Consider the following 19,264-nt stretch of genomic DNA (forward strand, 5'->3'; position numbering starts at 1 on the left):
TAAATGCCTGCTGGACTAGAAGCTTCTGTTTTTCAGAAGCTTAGGATTTTCTCCCGCTCTGTGTAGACATCTAACTGTGATTATAAGCAACAGTGCATCTGCAAACACTGAAAGAAAATGCCCAGAGGCATTATATTTGGTTGCAGCTGACTTTGTGAGGCTGTGTTAAGTGAAAATATTTGACCAGGCTAAGAACCAAACCAGATTTTCCCAATCTAAATGTTTCTCTTGAAGCTGCTATTTGTCTCGTAGGAAGGAAAACACTGCATAGCACGATGCTGACTCTGTCCAATTATGAAGAGACGGCAAAAAGTCTCAAGAGAGAGAGAGAGAGCTCTGCCATCCACAGTGAAGTGCTACTTGAGAGCCATTCCCTGTCCACTGAATGAGCCAGAAAAATGTGGAGTCGTTCTGAAAGCCAGAGCAGTACAATATTAGAGCAAACTCCTTAGCATCATTTTCCATCATCCAAGGCAGTGAGATGTTGCTGTACATGGGCATGACAATGTTCCTGATGATGGAAGGGCAACAGATAATAGCATAAAACTGGTAAGGGCCATGAGCTTCCTTTAAAAAAACCAGCTTAGGGGCAATGCGAGGAATCAAGAGACACAAACGGTAATATTTTATTGCATTCGTAAGCAGACTGGCGTGAAAGCACCACCATCCACGTATGGCAAGCTCTGAAATTCCATTTTAGTTTAGTAAGTTGCAAGAGTGAATAATGGTTATGTATTAAGATGCCTCACAATTCATGCGTCACTTGGCTCTGGACCACATGTTACTATCAGTTTGTTAAATCTGCTAAATTCAAACCAGGGGGAAGAGAGGAATAATATTGTGGATTTCATTCCTCCCCAACAAATCCTCAAGGCGGTTCACAATGTATTTCAAAACGTAAACGTCTCAATTCAAAATTCTGGATTAAGAGAGAGAGGCAAGGTAGGTAGTACATCAGAAAACGAAGCGGGTCAGCGGAATATCTTCAGCTAGAAAATGTTTTAAGATTTCATACATTAATTAGCATTGTTTCCTGGGAAAATAACAATGCAAGGTGGTTGTTTGCTGAAACAGTCACCCCCCCCCCATGTGAGACTGTATGTGTTGTGATACACAAGAGAATGAGCTGAAGAAACAACAAAGCAGTGTGTGAACCAGGCTTTTTAAGAATTGGATGTAAAATGCAAAATACACTTCCTACAAATTTCTTACAACCTTTTTCCTATGTGAAACTCAATGACAAATAGAAAACCTGAGGGGAAGGTTGATTTCTTAAGGACAATGATAGCATTTCTACTTCTGTGCCCTAAGACCCCGAAGGACTGTACAAAGCACTCTTATTTTTTAAGATTTCTTCATAATTTGGCGTTTGGACTCGTTCCTTGTTTTCTAGACTTTGCATTACACTCACAATGTCAGTCAGTTTTCGGATCTCTTCCCAGCTCAGCCACATTGGCAAGCAAGCAAATGTTTCTTTAAATAGCCCATCTGCTCCATCCAAAAACGTGTGAACAATAATAACCCGTTTTCCCCATTCTGACATTTAAAAGAATAAATAAGGGTCTCTTTGTATCTAGAGAACACAGTGTGTAGGTCTTTATTTTCTATTCTTACTCATAACAGAACTCACCCCGATGTGAACAATTTCCCACGAGTGTTCTTTTTGAAAATATGCTTCAGTGCCTCTCTGGAAGTTAATGTACTACAGCCATAAAGAAATTTGCACTTGGAGAAGGGAGGAATTCAGTTCAGGGAAAGCAGCTGCAAGATTTGATAAAAGGTTTTGGGGGGGGGAGAGTCAACTAACCTTTACTGCTGTCCGAGTGATTTATTTAAAGGTGGCTTCTAAAACAGTACAAACCCAGGAGGCGAGTATGATACGAGTCCCCTCAATGCAACCCTCAAATAATCTTCACATTCAAAATAGCCCTGTGGTACAACCCTCCTTCAGAACAGGATGACTGAATTTCCCTCTTCCCAACAAAAATGAATATATCAGGAATATAGTTAGGCTCAGCATTCTTGCTCTCAAAGTTCATCACGAGTAACCAAATATTGAAAGACTGTGCAACACGCAATGTTGCTTTTACTGAAATGAATGTCTACATTAATTAAAATGGGGTCAGGAAACATGCCGGGAGGGGGAGGTATTCCTTATGAAACCAGACCGAATGCAAGAGATCTGGCTTCACAGACTACCGTACGTACGCCAGCCGAGCGTTCCCATTGTTTTGATGCTCAATAGAAGCTCAGTTGCTACAGCTCTGTTGCTCCCATCCATGTCTGTCATATCAGATGAGTACGCCTCTCGTCACTGTAAATGGGCACTGAGAAAGAGAGGCAGAATTGTGCCAGCCAGCCGGCCAGCGTGCTATCTAATGCAAGATGGAATCCTTGCAAGCCAATGGGCACAGGGTGAACTAGAACCACACTGATCTGTGTCAGAAGGATGGTGACTTCCCAAGTTAACCGCTGTAAGCTTCTGAAAGAATGGGATGAAAGTGTCAAATAGCAGACAGCCCCCTTTTTCAAAACAAAAAAATCCAGTTCGTATTTTATTTGCATACAAAAATATATTTAACCAAAAAAAAGCATTTACATTAGCTATATAAAATTACAAATCTTTTCGTCAGCACTTTTAAATTAATGTTAAGCTATAGCTTATGAAAAAGTACGGCATCAGCAAATTTGTTATTTGAAGAGAAAGTTACAAGAGTCGTCACGGTTAAAAGTGGAAGGTTGCACGCTTGGGAGATGAGGGTCTCCGTCTATGTCTCTGTCGTACAGAACAGGATCAGCCCAGACTCGACCTCATCCTTTTGCAGGCCAGTTTCAGGCAAAAACAGTTGTTTCACATACCTATAAGAACATAAGGCAGGGCAGGTATTAAAATGGCCTGCTGTCGTGGATTCAACTGTATTTTTGGGGTCAGTTTCCTTAAACCTCTACGACAGCAAGATAACCTCGCTAAGGTCACACACCGCTGCTGGGAAGGTTCACAAGTTATACCAACAAGGAGTAATCATTCCTGCCCTTATGGCCAAGCTGAGGATGCAATGGGAACAAGTAGGCGAGGGCCGGCCCACCCCTGAGACCAGGTGAGGCGATCGGCCTCAGGTGGCAGAATCCATAGGAGCAGATCCGGTGGGATGCATTCCTCGCTGCTGCCATGGTGGCAGCAATGGCTGTGGTGCCACTTTTTTTGGGGGGGGTCAGACCTGCCTCCTGCTCAGCGTCCCTCCCCCCCCCCAAGGCCGCCTCTATAGTGGCCTCTCAATGAATAGCAGGTACTAGGGGGTCTCCTCCCATACCTAGGAAGGAAATGGCAAGGGCTGCCCTCTGGGGTCTCCTGGGCTCTGCACACACCCGGAGTGATTCAGATTTCCCCTGCAACGACCTCTGATTCCCACTTCAACTGTTGAGTAAGGTTGGTTGGATTTCCCCCTTGTTTGCGATGTAGATCTTCGCTCGCCCCTTCTTCCCTGGCAGATGCCATTTTGTGGTTTGCCTCAGCTGTCTAAAGTAGGTTCCAGTTTTCACCTGGTATTCGTGCCCAGGGTCTGAGAAGTGAGGCTGTAGCCATCCTTCCCCAGCCATCTGCAATAAATGAATTTGAGTCTCGTTGCCCATTAGCCTGACTTACTTGCCAAGGTCCGATCAAGATCAGCGATAAAATCTTCTAATTCTTTTGTGTCTCCAAGTTTTCCTGGAAAAACAAGCCCAAGATTGATATGGTGCTTTTATGGTGCATGTCTAAATAAATAACAATGAACATTTAAAGACACAAATTCATGAGTTTTCCAGAGTTCTAATGCCACTTGAGAAATTATTCACAGGCAACCCAAAGTAACTTACAAAAAGAAAACAGCTACATCCATCCATTAAAACCCAGAAAAGAACATAACATTAAAACATCCCACCCACTAATTTGTCCTAATATGCACAAGTCTGTAAGCAGTATCAACATTTTTGCAAAGTAATTTTTCAAAATATAATGAATTTTTGTACGTTATTTTTACTAATGCTATATATGCATTTCTATGCACACTTTACTGCAGTCAGTGCACATTTGTGTGCAATACTTGGCTAGAGAACAGCACTGGGAATTCAGAGAGACACCAATTTAAAGGATGGCTGTGTTTCAGTTCTCGTACTGTTTTGCAAGGTGCAAATCGTGTTAGGTCCACCTTTAAGCGTTAACTGAATCTGATTTCTCCCGATTTCTGAGAAAAGATGTCTGGCCCTTGCATAATAGGAAAATGGCTCTCTCTGATCCAGAAGCCCTTCTTCCTAAACTTGGCTGCAAGGAGTGTCTTTTAGAGTTCCTTAGTGGCAAGGAAAATGCACCTGCGCTCCTGAGAAACAAGTTTTATTTCCCTTTACTTTATAGATCCTAAAGGTTCTGCCTTGGCATGGAAACAAATTGAGCACTAGCAGAAATGAGGTCCGTAATGCGATCCTGAAGCACAGGCAAACACTGTCTTTGTAGGGCAGGAGCAGGCATCCAATGGCCACCATCCCACGGAAAAAAGGGCCCGGAGCCACATGTGGGAGCTTAGAGGCCAAAGAGGGTGGTTCCTAAGGAGAAATCCCTCTCTAGCCTGCACACTCTCTGAGCTCATGGTGGTCTTTTCTTCCTCCTCACAGTGGGAGCTTAATCAAGCCAATCCAGGGGTTTGGGGGGTGAGGGTGGATTGTCTCTACAACACTGAATAAGATACATGGATGCTCAGCATAAACGTGTGCTTATAAACACACCTGTGCTATTCAGAATTGCACTACCTTTGCGAGAAGCTATTGTTGGAGTAGACACAGCTGCAGGAGACAGCGCTGGGGAATTTAGCTTTCCGTCACTGAAACCGAAACTATTTCTGCAGAGTGAATCTCCACCTGCAACAAAAACATATCAGGCATTTAGGGCAGGAAAGTAGCTCCCTTCCTCAACCCCCTCCCACCACCAGAGAGAGAACGAATGACTATACCCATGCCATTCTGCTGGTGCTGCAAAATTTGATTACCCCGTAGACTTAATCAATGAGAGCTGATTAAAACCCCTTCACCACCACCCCAAATAAATGAGAAAAAAGAAGCAACAGATTCCTGAAGGGTTTCACAGTTAACTCTCTGTGTGCTTATCCTGGCTCCTGTCCCAAATCTTCAACAGATGCCCTCACATGTAAAAAAAAAGGGGGGGCAAGCTTTATTCACAGCCTGCAACGAACCAAGTCAGAGACAGATAGTCTGAGGCGCAGCTATAGACGACAAGAACGGCATCAGGATTCCAGGATGGGATAAAAGTCACAAAGATGTCTTAATAATGGTTACATCCCTCCCTCCCACTAATAATAATAATTAATAATAATAATAATAATAATAATAATAATAATAATAATAATAATAAATTTTATTTATACCCCGCCCTTTCTGGTTCAAAAACCGGGTTCAGGGCAGCTAACAACAAATTTTAAACACTTAATTGTAAAAGCAGCATAAAATACAGTATAAAAACATGAATAACAATAAAATTCAAAATTTAGAAATAAATTTAGGGGGAAATAAACATTAGATAATCCCCAGGGCTAGCTGGCTGAATTGGTCCTACTTGGGCCAGCGAGGAGGCCAGGGGAGAATTAGCTGTGGGGTCTCAGAGAGAGTAATCTTCATAAAAGGGGAGGGGGAGGGAAGAGAAGGGAAATAAAAGATCAGGCTGAATTCAAATTGAAGGCCAGGTGGAATAGCTCTATTTTACAGGCCCAATGGAAGGAGGTTAAATCCTGAAGGGCCCTAGTTTCATGGGACAGAGCATTCCACCAGGTCGGAGCCATCACTGAAAAGGCCCTGGCCTTAAAGGTAAGATGGTGTGTTCACTCACAAAACTCCCTATGAGACGGGTGCGTTTGAAGGTGTGGGCCTGTTGCCCATGGCAGAAGCAGTGACAAGTTATTGGTGACAAGGGGGGGGGTCAACTCCTCTGGTTCTCATTGCTCCTCCAGCTGTGCAGCCTCCCTTCCCAGCTTGCTAGGAAATATGGCTGCTCTGTGGATGGGGCGGGAGAGTGAGCCAGTAGGCCTGCCTCTAAAGGCAAAGGGGCAAAGGAAGCCCCCACCCTCTCAGGCTGCCCCCACATCCTCCTCTCCTTTCTCATCTGACAGCAACTGTCACCCGAGCCAGCTGGAAGGTTGTGCAATCTTCTTCACTGGAGGTTTTTGAACAGAAGAGTCCATCTGTCAGGGATTATTTAGCCGTGGTTCTTGCGTTGCAGAATCTTGGACCTAGAAGGTCCGGGGGGGGGGGGTTCCCTTGCAGCTCTCTGATTCTATGAAATGCAACCATGAAATTACCTGGAGGAACAGTGTTTGAATTCTCAAGCGACGAGAAGCCATGCACTTATTGTGAGATGATAAGCTTCCTCTACGCACCCACAATGTCCCCCCCCCCCCCCGAGAGATTCTGATCTGCAGCTAGATGGGATTTCTACCTGAGCAGCTATTTGGAATGCTTGAAAAGGCAAAATTAGCACGGGGATTGTTCCATCGGCTTATCTGAATGCCAGAACTAACTGCAAGGCTTGAAACAACCACGGTAAATCACAAGACATTTCAGGACAATGGCAGCAGCTGACAATGGCAGCGTGGCTTCGAAGGCGTTCTCAAGATTTAATGCTGTTTGACTTTTGTGCTTCAGTCTTAATGCTCCTTCTGTCTCTACCAGCTGCTCTCTGCCTCTTTGGCTGTGGTTCATGCGCAGCAGCTCATAAAAGGTTTCTTCTGCTGTCGGCTTCTTCTAACGAAATGAAATAGGCTAGGTGGGCAAGGGGGTGAAAATATTTAATGTACTCTTGCATGCAGCAGACATCCCACTGAACCCAACACAACTAGCTACAGTATGTGTGTTTATTTACACTTCTGTTCGTCCTTCGCGGAGTTCGGAGAGGTTGGCATAAAGCCCCTGTTCACTAACTAGGCTGAGACCTTCCCCCAAACCGCTCCAGGCCCCTATGTAAATGGCTATTATGGGCTCCGTGCCCACAGAAGTACAGCTCTAGAAATAGGGGGAGGATTTTAAGGGGCTGAAAAGCTCCCCTGCATCTGAGTGTCTATTAAAATAGGAATCTAATTGATCCGTGTGGATTTGTGTGCTTTTGGCCAGACACATGAAAGCATGCGCTGCCCCGGCTGATTAGATCTGATGTAGCTTGGATGTGCTGAAAACAAACTTCTGCCTTCGGGCCATTCGATAGTGTTGTAAACAAAAATTGCCCTTTTTCCTTATGGGGTACCCAAGAGCCCATATAGAGTCCTTACATAGGTTCCCTATTGGTAGGAGAGAATAACATAGGTCAACCAGAGAATATTGAGAAGCAAAGCAGCTAGTAATCTTGATCTTCATTGATCTGTTGCAACAGGGTGCTCCCCTCACCTGCAGGAGAGGAGGAACCCAGAAAAATGGTGTGCAAGGCCTTATAAAGACTTTTGAAATTGCCACCCTGTAGATCAAGACCACCCCCAGAAACATCATACATACATCACAGAAGGGGTGTAACCTAAGACCACCCCTCAGATACATCATACCTACATCACAGAAAAGGCAGTCTAAAACAGAAATTTCAATATTGTTTTCTCCTGTTGTTGTTTATCTCCTGTCTGGCAGGTTACTTGATTGGATTGCCTGGGGAGCCTGGCCATTCTTTTGTAATGATAAATACTTAGTTCCTGAGCCAGGTCACAGGCTCACACCCTATTCATATCTTAAATGTGCCCTTAAGACAGGATTTGTGAGGAAAGAGACAATGGGGAGGTTTCCCACTTTGACCTTGCAGAGAAAACATTTGCTCAGTTTAGGAATCAAAATGGTTCCAGGTCGGTCTTCCTGTGCTGATCTATGTACGTGCCTGGTTGGTACGCTTATGAACATTACCATCTATCTAAGACCTCAAAATTCCTATCACAATAGGGAGCAAAATCTTCCTGGCCTGATGGCACAGGCAGAGAAAACAAAAGGTTCAGATAACTGGCAAATATTTAACCAATTCCGTGTTATCAGCTCCACTCGGTTTTTAATCACCCCTTCCACATTCTGGGCTCCCATAATAGCAACACTCCTGAAATTATGCTATTTATTAGGTGAAAATATAGAGGGGTTTTTCAAAGTTTCTTGTTCCTATGGATATATGGGAGCTGGACTACAAAAGCTAGTAGAGAATGAAAGATGAAACTGGGTATTTTAAAAATGAAACGCACACAGACAGACAGGCAGGCAGGCAACATTTTGAATGTGGACCATGCTGTAACCTGGAAGTCTGCTCCTCAGGGTAGCATTTTCTTTTTAATAATAATAAAAATTAAGTAAATGAACTTCAGCAGAACCTGAAGGATACCCCACAACTCTAAACAGTGGAATCTGCCTTGGAGAGGCAACTTTAAGCATTTTAAAACTATCCAATGTGCAGAAATCAATATGTTGATAACAAGCAACTCTAATTCCCATTACAATTGGTTTCATAGCTTCTGTCTGCATATATAGTAGGGATAACTGAGGAGAAATGTGAGGCTGCTGAACATAATTTTCTTTTCCCAATACAAAATGGTTTTCTGTCAAGGCAAATCTACAACCTGAGGATGATATTCCAGCGGAAACAGTAAGAAGCGCATTGGGGGAGAATGACCCTCCATTCCCCCCCATGTCCTGATCTTTTAATGTATATGGATTTTTTTGTATTGCTGTAGATGACAATTTACAAAACGGTTACGCCTCTAAATCCACGTGTAGTAATATCTCATGCTCCAACATAATCCATTTTTTATCAATCTTTCTCTGAATAAAGCTGAGTTGCCTCGGCTGAAAAGCACCATAATCTCCATCTGCCCCTTTCCGATTTTCCGCTGGCCAATTCAGGTTACTTTTTCTGAAATGCAAAAACAGGTATAATTTTGGGCCATTGTTTCAAACTACCTGCCAACCTAGCAGTTCAAAAGCACATCAAAGTGCAAGTAGATAAATAGGTACCACTCCGGCAGGAAGGTAAACGGCGTTTCCGTGCGCTGCTCTGGTTCGCCAGAAGCGGCTTAGTCATGCTGGCCACATGACCCGGAAGCTGTACGCCGGCTCCCTCGGCCAAGAAAGCGAGATGAGCGCCGCAACCCCAGAGTCGACCACGACTGGACCTAATGGTCATGGATCCCTTTACCTTTCTTTACCTTTACCTGTTTGGAGAGGGGTGGGGAGAACTTGAAACAAAAAAGGTAAGTTCTGAAGTATAATATGTGCCGCCACAACTCTTCCTAAAGCTGTTAATTGTAATTTATTCCATCTACTCATGCCCTTTTAAAAAAAACTCACTAAAAGAACAAATTAAAGCATGTAATTTGTTCAAGTTTCAGGGTATCCAGATTCCAAGGTATTGGAAATCCTTATGGCATTGTGGAATATTTATCCATTCTTTTAGCAGCATTTAATCATTGGGGGTATACTGAAATATGTTATTTAAGATGTATCCAAAAAGCCAGGTATTTCAAATTCGCCAGGTTTTTCGACAATGCTCTTAAGGTATTCTGCATCATTTGAGTCATGCGTATCATATCATCTGCATAGAGGTTCAGGATATACTATTCTCCCTCCCTCCTGTAACCCCTTCCATTTCTATCATTATGCATGGCTATTGCCAAAGGCTCCAGGGAAAGGGCAAAGAGCCGTGAGCATAAGGGAAATCTCTGGTGTCTACTGGGACCCACATCTAACTTATTGGTATGAACTACTACAAAATTGGCACTACGCGATGCTTTGATTGAGGCTACAAAATTATTTCCTAATTAGACATTTTCAACTACCTAAAGCAGAAATGTTTTTTTAAAAAAATGACTACTGCAATGCACTTCATGTGGGGTTGCCCTTGAAGATGAAGTTGTAACTGTCATCATCTGAAGGGAGCACGGCTCTACACACCAGCCCTCTGATGTTCCAAGTACCATGTCATACCGAACAGTAAGCTTTTGGGCTGTACTGTCTCTCTCTTCAACCCTCTTGGATCCTAGCATGGGGATTCAATTCCTAGCATGGGGATTAGATTCCTGGGAATGTATCATTTAATATTTAGCATCACCCCAGATAGAATGTGGGCACCAAGTGTCCCAACCATGTCCTTCGCCTGCGTCTGACTCCTGATGCCGGTCGCACTAACTTTGGTGGATCAGACTATGAAAAATTCTAAGGAAAGTATCGTCAAGCCCAGTTCTTTGAATGTGGATTCAAGTTCCAAAGCAGATTCAGCCTGCTTTGGCTGAAGCAAAACTTACTTAATGAAGGGTTTGGAGTACAGAAAGATGGATGCTTACCTTGGCAGGCAAAATAATTCATGGTTAGCTCCAGTTATTTCTATTCCAGACTTCAGCGAAACCTCAAGAGATCTACTTACATGCAGGACTGACTGCCTCTTAAGCAACAGTTAGTTATTACACTAGTCGAAAGGGCAGTGGAAGAACACTCAGAGTTTCCTTTTAGAGCAAAAAGGGAAGAAATCACCATGCAATTATTTTTAAACAACACATTTATTCTGGAACAGCTGTACTCAACTATTTTTTCTGACTGGGGACCCACCTTTAGTCCAGACGTGCACTGTGGGATCCGATTTTTAACTTTATACCATATAATCTATACAGTGATAGCAGTGATGCTGAAACCCACTTTAAGTCAGATCATGCCTCACTAATGGGTGGAAAACCAGTGTCCTAGAAGACAACCCTTAATCCTTAGTGTTATAGCAGAAAGTCAGCCTGCATCTTTGACTTAAACGTATTCTTCCACGCCAGTCCAACTTCCGAGCAGTGCAAGATTCCATGGGATTGTATTTCCTTTGGGAATGAGGCACTGTGGAGTCTTAATGATATATGGTTTATTTCCTCCCATAGTCTTGGATTCAAACAGAAATCCTTTGATGCCCAGGAGAGAGGTGAAAGGTAAAGGACCCCTGGTTAAGTCCAGTCAAAGGTGACCATTGGGTTGTGACACTCATCTCGCTTTCAGGCCGAGGGAACTGGTGTTTGTCCACAAGCTTTCTGGGTCATGTGGCCAGCATGACTAAACCGCTTCTGGCACAACAGGACACTGTGACAGAAGCCAGAGCGAACGGAAACGCCGTTTACCTTCCTGCCGCAGTTGTTACCTATTTATCTTCTTGCACTTTGACATGCTTTCGAACTGCTAGGTTGGCAGAAGCTGGGACAGAGCAATGGGAGCTCACCCCGTCACAGAGATTTGAACCGCCGACCTTCTGATCGGCAAGCCCTAGGCTCTGTGGTTTAACCCACAGCGCCACCCACTACACAGATGTAAAAACTAGGTCAGGAATATGCACCCTGGCTTTTAAAGTGGTACACATCCTGTGAAACAATAATGAACCCTAACGTTTCAACAAACTATTCAACAGGTGCGCATTGGGGCCACCCATGGGACTCCCCATGCTACACCTCTGGGGTTTTTTTGTATGCATCATAACTGGCATCTCTCTATGCAAACAAAAACAAAACTTATTCAAAATGGTCTAACTTGGAATAGAAGACCCCAGTGCTTTTGCCAGAGACATGCTTTGCAGGTTTGTTGCAGCAAAACACCAAGACCTTGTCATCATCAATAGGTGGGCAAGGTTGACTTACCCTTCTATTATTCAGAGATGGGAGTCTACAGATGCAGTTCTAAGCTGTGTCAAGTTGGAATTAGTCCTATAGCTTTGTGCCACAAAAGCACAATCCATCTTTGGTGGAGTTCCACTGACTGAATTCAGCATGAAAGCATGGAGAGACCAAACTTGGCTGTTGGGCCAAGAATAAATTATGTCTAACATCCAATCAAGTGGTAGTCATCCAAACCTGAGACAGAAGAGTCAGCAGAACTAGCGAAATCCCCAGAGCATTTTACAATCCAGCACAATATCAAAGTTTCCAGGCGGATACGAGCCACAAAATCCATGCCTTCACAAGGTTATGTTCCAGTTCTGACAACGCCCCACTGAAATCTGTGCCATGAATAGGTAATTATTGGGCTGGCCAAACCTGTGGCCCTCCAGAGGTGGTTGGGCTCCAACTTCAATCCACCCTGACCACCAGCCATGCTGGCTGGGGCTGATCTGAGATGGAGTTCCGGCAAAATCTGGCCAGATGTTCCCCACCCCTGGCCAAGTGCAGATGCCAGCCAAACTCTCTTTGCATCTGCAACTAACTGTCCATGTAGAACAGGGGTTGTCAACCTGGTCCCTGCCACCCACTAGTGGGCGTTTCAGGGTTCTAGGTGGGTGGTAGGGGTTTCTATGGCACAAGCTGAATCCTCCTTCTATCGAGCACTGGTGGGCGGTAAGGAAATTTTACCACCAAGAAAGATGCATTAGTGGGCAGTAGGTACAAAAAGGTTGACTACCCCTGGTGTGGGACGCAGGTGGCGCTGTGGGTTAAACCACTGAGCCTAGGGCTTGCCGATCAGAAGGTCGCGGTTCGAATCCCCGCGACGGGGTGAGGTCCCGTTGCTCAGTCCCAGCTCCTGCCAACCTAGCAGTTCGAAAGCACGTCAAAGTGCAAGTAGATAAATAGGTACCACTCCAGCGGGAAGGTAAACGGCGTTTCCATGCACTGCTCTGGTTTGCCAGAAACAGCTTAGTCATGCTGGCCACATGACCCAGAAGCTGTACGCTGGATCCCTTGGTCTGCAAAGCGAGATGAGCACCGCAACCCCAGAGTCGGGCACGACTGGACCTAATGGTCGGGGTCCCTTTACCTTTACCCCTGGTGTAGAATATCAGGCCCCATGTGTGTCCTGAAGAGTGCATGGGGCCACCGACAAAAGTCCATAGCCAGGACTGCGGGGTTTGAAGGGAGGGGAATCAACTTTTCTGCATGAGTGGAAAGTCTTTCTATGGCTCATTAATGTGTTACTGGAACATCACCTTTTCCCTCCATCTCCAATGTGAACATGCTGCTTTTGGCATATTTACACACAGAGATTCAGACACCCACCAGCCTTGCTGGCACAAACTAGGCGTTTCCAGATGGAGGAGCTCTTAGACATTAAGCGCCCTGGTTCAGGAGACCAAACACAGGGATGGCCAGTTCCGATTTGCTGCACAATCGTGCACAACTTCCTTCTTTTGATGGTACTGCTTATCCACTGTAGGTCTGCTGCCCAGCTATTCTTCCAGCAGTGAGGGAAGCTTGTTCGGATGCAAGCAAATACACCTTGATTCCAATCCAGGAAGAGAGACAGAGAAACGAGCAGCTAAGAATTACTACAAACATGTATGAGCTTTCGTGTGCATGCACACTTCTTCAGATACACTGAAACAGAAGTTGCCAGATCCTTCTATATAGTGAGAAGGTGGGGAGGGGTATTACTCAGAAGGGTGGTGGGAATGGGAGATTGGCAGATCTTGCAGCTGCTGGGTGACCTTGGGCCGGTCACACTTCTGTGAAGTCTCTCAGCCCCACTCACCTCACAGAGTGTTTGTTGTGGGGGAGGAAGGGAAAGGAGAATGTTAGCCGCTTTGAGACTCCTGAAGGGGAGTGAAAGGCGGGATATCAAATCCAAACTCTTCTTCTTCTTCTTCTTCTTCAGATAGCTGAGATGATGCACACGAAAGCTCATACCAAGAACTAACTTAGTTGGTCTTTAAGGTGCTACTGGAAGGAATTTTTTTATTTTGACTATGGCAGACCAACACGGCTACCTATCTGTAACTACAAACATGTAGTATGAATTTAACTTACTTAATAAATACCCCTAGATCTCCCATTTATATTTCACAAGAACGTCTTACTAATGTGCACAATAAGCATTTCATCTTTGTAAAGAAAAGAATATATTGAAATAGAAATGAGACAGAAATACGTACTGGAACATTATTATAAGATTAATGTCTAAAATATTAGATTTCCTACTATTGTTCTGAAATTGCACATCTCAATCAATCAGTACAGAACATATAGAATTAACCTTCTACATGATAGTTGCAGCGACAATACTGTTTGCCCACAAATGGAAAACTCTATTATTGCCTCAGAGTAGTGACTGGATAAATAAGTTTTGGGAATTAGTTTTGATGTAAAAATTAACTGATTATTTTTGTAGCTAATGGTTCTGAAACCAAGGCGAATACATAACAGTGATGACAAGGGACAGCCTTAGCTTTTGTCTTTAGTCCGTTCAGAATTGGATTTAGACAAATCTTAGCTCGCAAATCTGTTTAAATCGCATGAACTCATCTGCTATACTTTCCTCCAAAGAAGGTCACAAAAGGAAATGGCCATCTAGAGCCTTTATAAAAACTAGTCATTACACTCGACTCTTCTGCAAATTCTACATTGAAGAAATAAAGGTTGCTGTGTAAGGAGAGACCACTGTTGGATCCCAAGGGCCAGAAGGCAATAGGAGCTCCAATGCTGGTAGCAGAGGCCCTCACATTGGTGCTGCAGTTACACCTAGAACCTACACCTAGTACCTCCTGCTCTGGAACCCATCACGATCGCACATGGAGTGGGCAGGTCAAAGGCAAAGTGGGGAGGTTAGCTATCAAGACTCTCAGTTATCGATCCACTGCGCAATGCAGATGGTTACACAGACACAGTATAGTCACAGCCCTAGTCCCAAAACAGAGAGAGAGAGAGGATCTGTAGAAAGAGCTGGTCGAATGCTTTTCTTGGCTTGTGGTTAAGCTACTAGCTAGCAGAGATCAGAAGAAGCCGATATGAATTTGCAGGAAGCCAGAGGAGAGGGTATGTGTAAGGTGGCTTGCTGTTCCATCCAATAAAAGTTGTTTACAGACAAAATACCACCTAGCAGCCGCCTTCTTTTTGTAATACTGCGGTTGCTGCAGATTTGTGTTTTTAGAGCATGTCTCCTTGTGGCTTGGCTTCTCCCACACTGACATTTCGCATAAGTGTTACCAAGGAAACGGCGGGGTAATGAATTTGGCACCACAGTTTCGCTACAGAGACAAAAAGGGGAATAAACTTGTATTCAAAGAGGGAGAGTCGATGTTTGAACAGTACTGGACTGTGAGCGGCTGTAAATTTAGCAGTGTGTGTCATAGAAGGCCAAGGAGGAGAAGCAGTCAAGTTATGACATCTGTGCATTTCCCTAGAATAAAGGCCCTCTCTATTAATCCTGCTACGCCTTTCAGATTTCTTTACAAAAGGTCACTGTCGTTTCTTTATATTGCCATTCAAGAATACCAAGAAAGAAATCAAGGCATGTCCATGTAACTAGAAGTCTGCCTCCTCCCAATTTGACGAGGGTTTAAACACACCCAGACCCCGACTTGTCTTTTTATATAATTGAAATACTTTATTGTCACTTGTACAACTTGTACACAGTGAGATTACATGAGCACCCCCCACTCAGCTCTCTTAGTCTTAATTCCCCTCGTTTACTGACTCACACCCGTCAAACCCGAAAGTCAGTTGCCCGGTTGTTATCTTTTCATTCAGCAGCCTAACAGCCAACAGATAAAAGCTGTTCTTTACCCTGTTGGTGCGACTAATCATGCTTCTATATCTTCTGCCTGAGGACAGGAGATTAAGAAAGTGCCGGCCAGGGTGTGAATCATCCCTGAGAATTTTCCTCACTCTCCTGAGGCAACGTTCTTCCGCTATTTCATCCAGTGGATTCACGGGACAGCCCATAATATCTTGTGCTATATTCAACACCCTCTGTAGGCACTTCCTATCAGTTGATGTCAAACCAGCGTCCCACACCGTGATGCAGTATGAAAGGACACTTTCTATTGTGGACCGGAAGAAGGAGATCATCAAATGTTGATTGACATCTTTCTTCCACAATACTCTGAGGAGATGGATATACACAGCGATGGAGACCCTGTAGCCTTCCAGATGTTGGTGGACTACAATTCCCATGATCCCTGGCTGGGCCTGAAGGACCACAAGCTCCCCATTCCTGCCCTAGAGCTAAATCGTCTTCTTGAGAACCCAACAACCATCTTTGGTGATCTCCCTCATTCTACCCACTCAACAGACTGGACATGGTGCTTTAGCCCCTATTTCATATGCTTTATCGTGGCAATATTTCAGGCATTATTAAATTTGGATTTTCACTGTTGCTTTGGAATATGATTGTGGTCAAACGACATCGTAGCAAGAAGGATGGTGTTAAAAGTTGTCTGAATGGAAGCTGCGAGAGGAGGACAGGCTGTCTGGCAGGGCAACAGAAGCCTTTTTTTCCAAATATTGCCTGTGTGGTTCCAAATATCTTTATACAGCAGCTGCACATTTGCATTGTGTTTTCTTTTTTAAGAAACAGAATGTTTGAATTCTCATTTTGTGTGTGCTAAATTATGCCACACTGCAGATTTGGGAAACCATTAGGTTCCCCCCAGTCCCTTGTGACAGGTAGGTAGGGTCACCATCTGTCAGTCACCTGGTCCTACCACAAGACCAGCCCCCTCAAATATTTCACTGGGGTGTGTGTGAAGGGACCCGGGACCCTAGGAATTGGCACTTATGGAACAAGCTTACAGCTGTGGTTTGAAGCAGCTGCAACAACCCCATTCTCTAGAGATCCCTCCAGATGTTCTACTGTTCCATTGAAGAACGGGTGAGAGTACCCTGCTTATCTTTTCGGGATTAGAGGACTTCAATACTGCGTGGCACCTGACATTCAACACAGTGGAGATGCTGTTTTTAGGCCTGGCCTATGTATCAACCCATTGCCCAGGACTGGCTTGAGGGCTGGAGCATGATGGCACCTTCACTCAGAGGTATATTGTCAAGCCTTGGTTTCCTTCTCCAGCTGCCTCCTTCCTCCCTGAGCCGGGTGCTGGCAGTGGGGAGAGCCGAGGCGGTTTCACATCAGCGCCACGTGGGGACGGGGCCAAATGACGCTCCTTCCTTTTCAACATCACAATGGATCTCAGTTGGTTTGAGCGTGGTGCTGATAGCGCCAAGGTTGCCGGTTCGATCCCCGAATGGATGATCCTCAGGGTTCCTTGCAACTCTACAATTCTACAATCACTATGATCACATTCTTTAGCTGGCGATACATTGCGGTGTTGGACAGTTGATATTGCCCAGCCCTAGCTGCTTCCATGGCCAATCATGAAGATTTTTAGCACTTTTCTATACAAGTCCACTCCAGTGAATTCTAGGGACTTAGGACTAGATCTCCCAACCACCAGAGTTTTAATGACACAAGATATATCGCAATAAATAACGTCAGCAGGAAAAACACGGGCACAAAACAAAGCTGCGCTTTTGTTTCTGTTGGGTGGGGGTGTCTGTGTCCCAAGACAGGTAAAAATAGCTTTGAGAAGCATTCCTCTCTCAAGAACAAGCCGGGTAAACAGGCAGACGGCTTTGGGCAGCAAATTGCTGGAAGCAAATGTTTTTGAGCAGTTAATTCTCAAGTGCAGCAGTCAAGTCCCGGCTCTGCTATGAATGGCACTGAGCAAACTGTCAGAAAACGCATCTGTTGTAAAGAGGTGTTTTTTTTTGTAAATAAGAAACAATTTTGGGAGCCTATCAGAGTAGAGATGCAAAAGATAAAGGTCAAGCCAGCACCTTTTTCACAAGAACACTGGCACTAAGCGGCAGCACACCTGAGGTTCTCAAATGCATGGGTGGGGGGGAGGCTAAGTGCCAACCCAAAATTAAGTACACAGATGACTATTCGGAGTGGGCATCTCCTAGTTGCCAAGGCAGGAAGAACAGCAGTCAATTTCACAGGACTGCACATCTATCTGCACATTTTAAACAAGCAAGCAAGATTCAGCGCACTAACATTCAAATGCCCATGACAGATGAAGCAGCCCCGTGTGTGCTCCATAGAGCTGGACTTGAACCGGGAACTTCAGCTGCCACTCGGAGCCATTTCTGCTCTGGGCAATTGAATCCCCATCATTCATGCACACGACCGTGTCGACTTCAGCTCCCCCCTGAAGCGCTCGAGAAAGCAAGCGCTTTCTGTGGGGCAGACGCGTGTCCGTCGAGCAAAAGGACGGGGAGGAGATGAGCCCAGGATCCCCGAGAGATCCTTAAGGGATCCCTTGAAGAGGGGGCTGAAATAAAGGGGGAGAGCTCCCTCCTGGCAGCAGCAGAACATGGACTCACTCTGGGCGTCGCGGCGGAAGAGGGACTCCGGAGGCTCCTCGCCGGGGAAGCGGCGCTCCTGGGCGCCGGGAGAGAAGGCGTCCAGCACGGCGTCGAACTCGCGCAGCTCCTCCGCCAGGTCCCCGGGAGCCCCGTCGAGAGAGCAGCCAGGGGGCCGCATGGCCGAGACGCTCCCGTCGGCGGAGAGACAGGGGCGCCTCCGCCCGCCGAGCTCCGCTGATCCCCGACGCCCCGACGGCTCCAAGGCGCCCCAGGGCTGCTGCTGCTGCTCCTCCGGACGCTGCATGGCCGCCGGGCGGAGAGAGAGACGTCGAGCCAGAGGCGCCCAATTCCCCCTCCGACGGAGCCGACCGGGAACCGCCGCCGCTGCCGTCGGGGAACGGGAGGCAGAGGCAGGGGCCGCCCACGGAGCCTGCTTCTTCCCCGCCCCGTCTCTCTCTCTCTCTCCGGCGGAGGGAGGCGGGAAGACTCCCCGGTGCCCCGCCCAGCGACGCCGGCTGCGAACCGCCCGACGGTCTAGGCGCGCGCAGGGCGGCATACAAATGGGGATATCCGTGCGCGCGTGCAATTGCGGTTATCGCCGATTAAACTGCAGGATGCTGTTCTGGTAAGTTTTCATTGAAGTACTAGCATATGCTCTGTATCCTGCGCGATTTCTCTTTTGTGCATTGCTCCCGATCAGTGGCGTAGCGTGGGTTGTCAGCACCCGGGGCAAGGCAAGTAATTTGCGCCCCCTAACCCGTGGATTTGCGCCCCCTAACCCTAACCCCCAGATGTTGCGCCCGGTGCGGCCGGCCCCCCCTGCACCCCCCACGCTACGCCACTGCTCCCGATGTCTTCGGAATAAGAGCGTTTCTGCAAATGCAGAAGGAACATAGCTGTCAGTTTACAGATTTGAAAATAAGGGATCAGCAGCCAAAATAAGGGGTTTTGGTTTAGTTTATACAGAAATCCGGCACTGATGGAGCCATGCTGCTTTTGCTGCCACTGACTGTGTTTTGCAGGGGGTTGGACTAGATGATCCTAAGGGTCTACTACTCCGACCAAAGAAGAGTGGCAGACAAAACTGATGAACGACGTCAAGATGGCAAAGCTTACAGGCAGAATTAGAAACCAGGAAGAGGACCTCTTTAATAAAGAATGGGGAAAGTTTATAATTTAGTTGA

The 19,264-nt window shown here is 45.7% G+C and overlaps 2 protein-coding genes and 1 long non-coding RNA gene across 3 annotated transcripts in view; 1 reads left to right on the forward strand and 2 right to left on the reverse strand.

Annotated features, from left to right (window-relative positions):
- VWA8 (von Willebrand factor A domain containing 8) overlaps positions 1-1,581 on the forward strand; it is an 89,108-nt gene extending 87,527 nt beyond the window's left edge. Inside the window, exon 46 of the mRNA XM_081206143.1 lies at positions 253-1,581. The gene's annotated coding sequence lies outside the window, so the exon portion shown is untranslated. The remainder of the gene's footprint in view (positions 1-252) is intronic.
- LOC308594059 overlaps positions 1-19,264 on the reverse strand; it is a 227,903-nt gene that overhangs the window by 207,005 nt on the left and 1,634 nt on the right. The window lies entirely within an intron of this gene.
- On the reverse strand, positions 603-18,603 carry RGCC (regulator of cell cycle). The gene is made up of 4 exons (XM_081206637.1): positions 18,099-18,603; positions 4,783-4,890; positions 3,644-3,706; positions 603-2,859 (listed from the first exon to the last, which is right to left on the reverse strand). The coding sequence occupies exons 1-4, from the start codon at positions 18,382-18,384 to the stop codon at positions 2,852-2,854; spliced, it is 465 nt and encodes a 154-aa protein (XP_081062763.1). The 5' UTR covers positions 18,385-18,603; the 3' UTR covers positions 603-2,851.

The sequence above is a fragment of the Podarcis bocagei genome (assembly GCF_964188305.1).
Source record: "Podarcis bocagei genome assembly, chromosome: 8".
Classification (NCBI taxonomy): Eukaryota; Metazoa; Chordata; class Lepidosauria; order Squamata; family Lacertidae; genus Podarcis; species Podarcis bocagei.